This window comes from Melospiza georgiana, chromosome Z (assembly GCF_028018845.1).
Source record: "Melospiza georgiana isolate bMelGeo1 chromosome Z, bMelGeo1.pri, whole genome shotgun sequence".
NCBI lineage: Eukaryota > Metazoa > Chordata > Aves > Passeriformes > Passerellidae > Melospiza > Melospiza georgiana.
This window is the reverse complement of record NC_080465.1, coordinates 29118623-29129132: the sequence shown is the minus strand read 5'-3', so window position 1 is coordinate 29129132 and position 10510 is coordinate 29118623. Positions and strand designations below refer to the sequence as shown.

The window sequence follows — 10510 nt, the reverse complement described above, 5'->3', positions numbered from 1 at the left end:
AGGAAGATTCAGAATATCATTGGCTCAACATGGCCAAAAAATCCTTACAGTTTGGACAGCTTTTAAATGGGGAGAAAACTGACAACTGGCTGTCAGATTTTTATTATGTTGCCATTTGCCACCTGTGTAATCCTTGTAATTGGAAAGAAGCATGATTTGTACAACAAAATACGTACGTGCAAACAGACCTGTAGAGAGTCAGCTGAGTTATCTGAGGAAGAAATTACTTCTATGAACCGAGGAAATCCATGCAGTTGATACAAACTTAACCTGAACAAACACTGTTTGGAAATAACCCAGCAAAATAGAACATTGGTGCTGATCAGTTGCTTTGGTCTGTTGCTGAAGTCTTACAGATAGGCACACCAATTATGTTTGGTACTAGGTATCCAATGTGGTGAGTGGATAGCTGCAGAATCAACAAGCTGCACTGTTTGTCTGGCTACACAGAGACTCACAAGAGTGATAGATGAGATAGGCTGATGCTGAGGTAGGAGCCCACAATGACGATGTGCAGGGAAGGGAGGGGCAGGGATACAGGACAAGGCAGGGGTGAGGAGAAGGGGAAGCCCAATTGGCCATGTGGTGGAGGAAGACGCCTTTCCAAGTCTGTTTCAGTTCTACCACCTTCAGGATGATGTTTGCATTCACACATTACCACAAAGGTACTGGTGGAATCCTGTCAGACAGAAAAAAAGTATGTTGACTTGTACTTCAGCAGAAAAAGGACATCCATTTCTCCTTACAAGTAATACTTTTACCACCCCCTCAAAAATTTTTTTTTTTTTTTTTTTTTTTTTTTTAAATAAAGGAGAAGGCTCCTTCCATCCAGTCTTTGATGTGATTTCTTGTTGATGGAAAGAAAGTAATGCTAGTCTCATAGCAAATGTGACCAAGCATGACCAGAACACTATGATTAATACCTTGAGCCATCAAACAGACAGGTTATGGGATGAGAGGCTGGATAAGTGTCTTATCTGTGTCAGGTCATGGGGGAGGCCACAGCTTCAACACCCTGTGGAGATTTGAAAAGTGGCTGTTCATGGTATGAACAGTGTCTCTAGGAGAGTGATTGTCCTTTTGAGAAGATCTCAGGTAGACATCTCAGGCAATATCAAACTGGACCCAACCAATTAAATCTTCAGATCCTCAATGGATTCCTTGTTTAATAGAAACATGGTAGTTAATAAGCTTTTCCTTCCCTTTTCCTCTTTTTTCTCTCCTTCCCAAAATAAAGAGATGTGCTGATTTTCTTGGGCACAAGGTGGCAGGATTCAGCTTCACTTTAAAGCCAATGAAGGCTGAGCAGTGCTTCAAAATGATAAGGTAAACACACTATTAGGAATGCAAAATGGGCCAGGATGAAGTAGCTAGATAAATCTGCAAATAGGTGGAACACTGGAAAGTTTAAAATGTAGGCTAAAACACTTGGAGAGTGCCTCATGTTTGGAGGAAATTCAGAAAAGTGTTATGTGGAAGCTAAATTTTGTCATTTAGGGAAAAGATGTGGGATTTCATATAAGAGAAGCAGGTACACCTCAGTGTAGTTGTCAGCAAAAAAGATGTTGTCAACTGGAGTTCACAGGCTTGCTCTGAGTCATGGTACAGACGTCTGTCTCAGACCACAGTTCTAGCTTGAACGCAAGAACACCTTCCAGTGAAAAGTTTCATGGGAATTGGGGTATTTCGCTGGAAAACAAAATGTTTCTGAAAAGATCATGAGGTCCCATGAACTCTCCAACCTCTCCCTCTTGTAAGAGCTATAAATTCTCAAATTGTAAGTAAAGTTTAAGCAGTTTATTTCTGCACAGTTTTGGTAAGACTGGTCTTTGAGTACACATTCCTTTGGATGGGATAGGATACCATAACACACACACACACAAATTATGTGGCCTTTACCTGTTCCCAGACTCTGTGGTAATAATAATTCCTTATTCCTCCACCTAAATAACAATACTTTCACAAGAAGTCTTTGAGTTTTCAGCTCCTACCTCTTTTCCAGAAATACATGTTTAAATCTTTACAGATAGTTACTATAATTTCTATGCTGTGACATATTCTTTATGTATGGTGTACAAGTTAAAGTTTCAAAACTTTTGAACTAATCAAACACTCAACTTTAGAACAGCGATTTCAAGCAAACAGTGAGTTTTCCAGTATCTTCAGGTTTTCCTTGTAGTATATTCAGATGAATGTTCTCCCATAACTTTATCTATGTCAGTAAAATAAAAATGGGCAAAGAAACATGTATTGCAAAGGAACAGAATTTCTGGGAAGTCATTGATTTGTTTTCACCTGCCTAAGGCAAATCTCTTTACCAGCTCCAAGGAGGTTTACCTCACCTGCTCTGAGAAGGCTCTATTACTCAAGATTGAGTGTTCTCTGAAGTGATCTATTTGCTGTGCTTAACTGTCCTTTTCAAAAGTTTTCATGATGTCAAACATGAATCTGCCTTGTTGTAAATCAAGTGTATTAATCCTTGTCCTATCCTAGAGCCAAAAAATATTACCTGTCCTTGTTATATATTTCAGGGGTGTTATTGAACTTCCTGTCAGTTCTTTCATGAACTGAAGAAAGTGAGTTCTTTCAATCTTGACTCAATTCATATTTTTGAGTCCTTTGATCACACTCTATAGCTTTGTAATATTTTAAAGTATTTGCTATAATTTTAGCACCTTCAGGATGATGTTTGTTCTTGCAGCATTACCTGAAAGCTGCTTGTCTTTATTGGTTTAGTTGTGGCTCTCCCTTAAATACTGATTCATATTGTGGCTCTTCCTTGGGTACTGATTAATAGGAAGTATTTAAGTATTTTAAGTTCTTTTGTACTTTCTTGAATCTGTGAGAAAAATATGCACAGTTAACATAGAAATAAAACTTGTCTATGTAGAGATGAAGTCATGATTTATCACCAAATTTCTTTGTACAGCTACCCTTTAGTAATTTTAGAATTTAAAGATTCACAGCAGGTGAGTCTTTAGAAAGGGCTGCTGTGCCTGTAGAAAGGGCTGCTGCTTCCCCCACTAAGGCAGCAATGTATTTCTTGATGGAGCATTCCATAGCTTTCATTTTGACAACTTTGGTGGCCTGAAAATATTACACTTTCAGTTTGTTTCTTCCCACATTCTTCTCTGAGTCAATTTAGGTAAAATACTAATTTTAGGGAGAAAATAGATTTTTAACAGTATTTGGCAATTTTACCATCATATTTTCAAGCCTGGTAATTTTGGCATTGTCATATAGAAATCTCTGCATCTCAAACCTTCTAAGACAAGATTCCTGTACAGTTCAGCAACATTTCTATGAGAAATATTTTGAATTGCAGCAAACATAAACTGATGTTTACCACAACAGGTGATATAACCCTTTTTCAAGTGCTGCCTCAAGCTTTATTTAACACTGGTCTGCCGCCTTACGAATATATGATCTGGCCTACAGAACTTTACTCTTTCAACACTATTGAATTATCTAATTAGCCAATTTGATCCAACTGCATGGTTTTATCTAAAACTTTTTGACAACTCCTCAATTTCACTGATTCCTGTGAAAGAATAATGTTCAGTAGATGCTAATTAGTATATATGCTGATTCAGTATATATGATTAGACTGATGTGAGCTTGTTGCCATAGAATCCCTAGGATGGTTAAAATGGGTATTTATTGCCCTAAAGAGGTGATGTCTTTGTGTTCCTCCAGGAGAGAGAGGGGGAATAAAACACATTTTCCAAAGCTGTAAGGAGACTTGGCTGGAGAACAGTAATGTGGGTGTTGCAGCAACTTACCGGTTTTAAAATTTTACTTCTATCTTGCATTAAGGCTCTTTCTCAAGGTCTTTTCTAATTTGAATCATATTGCAGTTTATGCTATTAATTTTTCTTTCTCTTTCCTCCAAATTCTTTAAAAATCACCATTTTTTCCTCTAGAAAATTGCTGCATGACATTTTAATTTTATTTGTTACCCTTCCATAAATATTTTTATTCAGAGAAATACTTTATTTCAAAGTGCTGAACTTCACAGAGAGGCAGTATAGTCGGATTATCTATACAACAATTTTACTTAAACTTCAAAACTTTGGTTTAAAAGTATCATGACTGACAATACTTTTGATTATGTCTTTTTGTACAGTCTGCATTTGTTGCTTTATGGGGGGGTGTATTACTTCTGTATAGTGTGTTTCAGCTAGGTATATGGCTATGACTTTCTTAGTAGGATGTTCTTTGAAAGCAAAACCAACTCATGCCTTGCCAGCAAATCCACCTGGTAAGATGTGGATTTTCCTGTTAGCTGGAGAAAATGCAAATGGAACGGAATGTGTTTCCAATTAGTGTCATGTCAAATTGATTCCCAAGCACCTTCTAACACTGTATTAACTGTTTGTTCTGTACCTTTGTAGTAGGAATTCTGTAACTTTTTCTTTAATTCGCCCTGATTTAGTGACTTCAAAATACTCAGCTTGGGTAACTAGGTAAGAAAAGGACCACCAACATCTCTATACTTAATGGTGAAGTGGCAAGTGAAGAACCCGTCGTCACAGATGACATGTGCCAGGACAGAAGCACAGAATCTCAGAAAGGGCGAGGGAAGAGCATCTCAGATCAGCTGCTCTTCGCACCTGCGAATACGTGACTTATGTCATTCAGATTTGCCTCAGCCTCGATGCACGGAAACGATAACTACTTGTGGTGGCGCGTCGTGTCCGTCCCGCCGGCGCTGGGGCTCGGTGGGGCGGGCCGCGGTGCACGGCGGCGGCGGGACGCGCGGTGGCGCCTGCGGAGCGCCCAGCGCGGGGCACTGCGGCGGGATCCGGTGCGCCGGCAGCGCTGCGGAAACCCGCAACCGGGGGTGGGGGCAGAGAAACGAAAAGCAGCCCCGACCGCGGAGCTGTCAAGAGGAAAACAAGGCGTTTTAGGGTCGCTCCCGGAGTTCTCGCACATCCCCGTTTATCACCCGATGGCGAGCTCCCGCCCTGGCGGGCATGCCAGGTGCCTCTCGGCACGGTGCCTCCGTCCGCCCGGCAGGACACACAGTCCGCACAGGCGGCGCCGCGCTGCCCATCCCGCGGGGGGCTTGTACGCCTGTATGAGACTGTGTGTGTGTGTGTGTGTACATGTACGTGCGAGGCTGAAAGCTCAAGTGCAGGCTGCCTATTGGTATCTGCTCTTCGGCACCCTCCCTTTCCCCCGCTCCCCCCTCCTCCCTCTCTTGTCTTTTTTTTTCATTTTTATTTCAGGCTCATTTTGTGGAGTTTCTGCCCCTCTCTGCGTCAGCCCCACGTCACTTCGCCGGCAGCTCCCCGTCTTGGGCTGGAGCAGGAGCCGGAGCTGCTTTATTATCAGCTGGAGGGAGGGAGGAGGAGACGGTGCATAAAGGGGCGAGCGCGGAGCTCTGAGCCCCGCCGCCGCCGCTCGCTGCGCCTCCCTCGCCGCCCGCTCGCCGTCCCTCCGGCGGGCAGCGGCCGCCCGAGCCCCCGCAGAAAGGAGCGCAGCCTCCGCCACCTGCCCCCGCCGCCCCGCGCGTTTTGCAGCATCATCGGCAGCAGCCGCGGGGGCAGGCGCTGCCGCTGTCCGCCCGCGGGGCTAGGGGCAGGTGCCGCGCCGCCGGAGGCCCCGCTCGCCCCTGTCGCCGCGGCTCCCGGCTCGGGCCCCCCCCGCTCCGCGCAGCGCCCGGGGCGCTCCGAGCCGCGGGGCGCCGGTGGCTGCGGCTGCGGCGCGCCCATGTGAGCCCCGGCCCGGGTGCCCGCCCGCGGCGCGGAAGGCTGCGCACCCTCCGGCCGTGCGCCCCGGCTGCGGCGGCGGCGGCGGGAGCAGGCGGAGGCCGTCGGGGCAGTGCTGGGGTGAGCATGGTGTCCTGGCGGCGGAGGCCGGGGCCCGGCCTGGCGCGGCTGTGGGGCTTGTGCTGCCTGGTGCTGGGCTGCTGGCCGAGCGCGCTGGGTTGCCCCGCGTCCTGCGGGTGCAGCTCCTGGCGGATCTGGTGCACGGGATCGTCGCCGGGCATCGCCTCTTTCCCCGTGCCGCAGAGGAGCGCCGAGGGCGACAATGTTACCGAGATGTGAGTGCGGCCCGGGGCCGGGCGCGGGGGCGACGGGCCGGAGCAGGCGGGGGAAGCTGCGGGCGGGGGCGGCGGGGACTGACCCACGCCAGAGGCTTTTGCTCCGCGGGCAGATGCGGCGCTGGAAGCCTGAAAGCCCCGTGTGATTTTATTTGGACGCGGCTTGCCGGAGCTGCCGCTGCCAGCCCGTTTAGGTGATGAATCCCAATCGCTGGCGATGCGGGTCGCGGGTCGCGGGTCGCGGGTCGGCGCCGGCTGCGGCGGGACCGCGGGGCCGCCGGAGAGCGGGACGGGGCCGGGGCTTCGCCTCCGACCACTGCCCCAGCTGCTGCCGCGGGGTGCGCACCGCTCAGCCCGCACCTCTGCGGCGGCAGCCGGTACGAAACGGAGGGTTTTTTCTATTTCTTTCTTTTTTTTTTCTTTTCTTTTTTTTTTTCTTTTTTAACTTTCGTTCCCTCATCTTATCGCTGCGAACCGAGGGTATTGGTGGGTGGCTTGCTCTTCGCCCCAGATTTCTCCTGTTTTATATTTTTAAAAATGAAAAAAAAAAGAAAAAAAAAAAGTGAAGGAAGAGATGCGCCAGAAAGTGACAGCAAACTGTCTTTCATATCCTAACCATAGGAATGCAAACCTGCTCCGACCTTCTCAGTGGAGGTGGCTGGAAGGAAAAAATACAAAACCTGCAGAGGAATGAATATAGTGCTGCTTGTCAGCAATTGGGAGGGAATTAGAGAGCACTAATTAAGCGTGAGGAAAAAGTTTTTTTCCTCTCCTTCCCGTGTGGTGCTTCCATCCTCGTTTGCCTCGGAGACAGTATTTGATGAGGGAGTTCTGCAGCTTTTTGTGTTAAATCCGGCATAGTTTCACAGTTCAGAGCACCATGGCATTCATATCCATTGTCTAAGAAAACCTCTTGCAGAGCAAAAAAATTTTGGATACTGGACGTGTAGATTATAGATCTCGGGAAAACCTTCTCAAGCTGTTTTGTTTGTATTTCCCTACCCCTGTTTATGAATTGTTTTTTGTGACATTTAATGTAAAAGATACCAGCATATTTGCCCCAACTCTATACAGATTTCTCACTATTTGTATTCTCCATCCTGCTTCTGTTTTTCTGTGTCTTTTAAAAGAAATGAAAAAGTACTGTGAAATACGGTGTGAGTTTAGATTAAATTCTAGCCTTTGGGCTACATTCCTGCAGTTCGTTTAAGTCAATTTGCTGCATTTCCCTGCATTTGCTCAGGGAAAAGCTGGAGGCATTAATTTCTACTACTCACGTATGGCCTACCTCTGGGAGATTTTTTAGGACCTGTGACAAAGAAACGGTCTTTCTGAGTTATAACTGTTATTGATTCAGATGCTTACGTAGATTGCTTAAATAGGAAAAAAAAATTACTTTGAGCTATGCATCTGTGATCATTTTTATAGGCTTTGGTAGCCTTTTTATCTAGTGCATTCTGTTTAGAAGTAAGCGAGCAATTTTCGTCTCAAATTTAATCTCTGGTTTGAAAGGCCAGAACAGAAAACACATACTGTAAATATGTTTTCTTCCATGATGAGCCTAAAACATGTCTAGTCATTTTACATTAATACTTTTGGCTTTAATTTTTCTGGGTTTTTTTAAATGCATCATTTTATTCACAGTTCTTTTTGGTTTTTACTGTATCATTCTGTGACATTGCACATTGTTTTGTTTGGTGATCTAAAAATAATTTTGAGTCATGGATTTCTCAGGAGATGCTGTTGCACGTATTTAAGATGGTATTTTCATGTGTGTTTTAACATAAAATGCGGGGATCCTTTAATTAGTTTATAGACAAATTAAAAATTGAACTGCAGTAGCTGTCATATTATTTCATTGTGTGAGCTCACTAAACACTAAATACATACAGAAGCAGTTCTAATACAGTAGGTACAGATTGTCAAACTGTTTAAAACACCATAGATCTTGCTTAATTCTAGCTAAAAACAGGTCTAAGACACTGGAGTGTTGCATTTCACTTAGCTTCAGTGTAGCTTCAGGCCTGGTTCTTCTTTTATGTGCTCTGCAGATACATTCCATTGGTCTCTAGCGGAATTACTCCTGGTATAAATAACATGTAAAAAGTATAAGACAATTAATTTGAAGAACTTATTTGCCTGTATTTAATGAGTATCTATTGAAATCACTCCTGCACTTGTTGGTTATGTCCTGGTCTTGACAGGAGTGCATCCTGCAGTGCTAGGCAAAGCACCCACAGGCGCCCGGGCCACGGGTCCTGAGCGCAGTTCGTTCGCCCAGCCACAGGCACTGGGAGCGCTGGGATAGCTGCATGGTCAGGCTGTGGATGTGAAACCCATGGTGGTGCAGAGGATTGGCTGTGGGCCAGATGGATGGCACTGAGCAGGCAGGATGTGAGTGGGCAGCCTGGGTTTTCCACTTGGCTTTAAGAAATGGGAAAAGATGGAATGGTGCAGCAGGAATAACAGAGATGAGGTACCATGTATCTGGCAGCCTCCACCACTTAACACTCAGGTGCTTCACTGTTTTGGTCCACAAGTGGATCGTACTTTAGAGTTTATAAGCAGTCTCATCCCAATCCAGCTATTTCTTGATTCCTGCTCAGATCCAGCATGCAAATCTATGGAGAGGTACCTCTGCATCAGCCCTATGAAGGCCAGCTGCTGAAATTTGGTGTGGGAGGGCATAAGAGTATTTATGCCTGGTGCTTTCTTAGTCATCTCTCTCACTCTTTCCCTTCCTGGCTGTTTTTGTATAGTGTTCTACTACAGTAAATGAGACAGATTTTAGATATGCCTGGCTGGTTAAGATGATGGTGTGGACTGGTCTTTATCTGGCAAACAAGTATTGGTGCTTATCATAACAGACTGTACTTGTAATAATTGTTTGGTCAGTTTGATATTATTAGAGACAAATTGAACTCCAGAGTGAGGCTCTGCATTAGGATAAATGGTATCAGTCATTGATACATTAAAAACCAAGGACCAAGAGTGACAAAAGCAAAATCACTTTATCAGTTTTGTAAAATCCATGCATTGTAGACACAATGGCAAATAAGTAGGCCTTGTCGAGATCACTCGTGCAAAAATATTAATAGGATAGTAAGTGAGAAATTTTTAGAGTGGTCAGGACTTCTTGTAAAAGGACTAGTATAATATTTTCTCATTAAGGAAAATGTATTGCTGTTGCATCTCAGTGTACATGGCTCTTCAAATGGGTTTGATTTAAAAGCGACATCTTGCAGTACAAGTATATTCCTGGCCTAGCTTCACAGTTCTGCTATCAAGTCATTAATAGGTTTACTTATGATTATTCAGGTGAATGAGGTTTGAAATTAATTGGTGTTTTTCAGGAAGAACTGCTTGCCAACAAAATAGTAGGTGACTTTTAAGCTCTTGCCTATTAAAAGAGAGGTGATTGTGTATTGCGTACATTTCGAAACCACAAAATAAATTTCTAATGCAGTTATATAAAGCACTCTAGAATTGTTAATAAGTAAGACAGGATAAGTAATTTATAGAGTAAATTATTTAACAAGTCATGTGAGCTTGTGCTAAAAAAAAGCATGTTTAAATTCATTGAAGCTCAGAGCTGTTGGTATTTTGAGTCTTTTTTATTCTCGATTTTGAGACTGTTGTAGATTTAATGTCATATAAAACTGTCTGCAAGGCTCCTCAGCCTCTAGCCCCTTCCTCCTCAAAGCAACTTCTGGCTGTGCATCATTGCATGACTTGGCTGGATTGAGAAGTTATTTCTGGTGACTTGGAATTGTATAATAAAACATGAGACACCAGGCTACAAATTATTAAAGGCGTTTTGGACAGTGGTGACGTAATAACTTCATTTAGGAATTTGTCCTTTTTAAAAAAAAAAAAATCTTCCTTTAAAAATCTGGGTAATTGGTTAAGGTGAATTAAAAGTAAGCACTGTGCAAATCAATTTTGTAATTTTTAGGCTCTAAAAATACTTTGGGATCACAAAGCACTGAATTTTGTTCTTTTTTTTTTTGCTCCCAGGGAACCTTTTGTATGTCTTGCTCTAGACATTGCCCTTCTGGTTTCTGAGGACTGATGGGGCTCCTGAGGGTTTCCACTGAAGCTGTCTCAATCAGGCAGAGACAAAACAGCTCATGAGGCTGGAATAGAGCGTCATCCTTCAGAAGGCAGTCAGTGTTGGGCAGGGTGGCAGCAACACTGTCTCTCCCTCAATATCTTTGGTCACTCAAGAGTTTGGAAAAAGGTTTGGGATGTGTATACTGAAATAAAAGATTTGGTCTTGAACATGTTCTTTTCAAGAAACTTCCATTTTTTTCCATACTAATGGCAAAATATGGCTTGGCAGTGCAGCCTGTGATATCTTTAGGATGGCATTTTCCAGATTTCTCAGGTTCTATTTTTTCTCCATTATTTTTATGCTGACAAGTGTAACAGAGAAAGTAGCTTAGCAATATTCTGGATCTC

The 10510-nt window shown here is 43.9% G+C and overlaps 1 protein-coding gene across 7 annotated transcripts in view; it reads left to right on the top strand.

Moving 5' to 3' along the window:
* Positions 1-5785: 5785 nt before the first annotated feature.
* The window catches only part of NTRK2 (neurotrophic receptor tyrosine kinase 2), a 197183-nt gene continuing 192458 nt past the window's right edge, over positions 5786-10510 (top strand). For all 7 annotated transcript variants that reach the window (XM_058043676.1, XM_058043682.1, XM_058043677.1 and 4 more), the window contains exon 1: positions 5786-6049. In XM_058043676.1, coding sequence (XP_057899659.1) covers positions 5841-6049 — 209 coding nt within the window. In that variant the 5' untranslated portion in view covers positions 5786-5840. The remainder of the gene's footprint in view (positions 6050-10510) is intronic.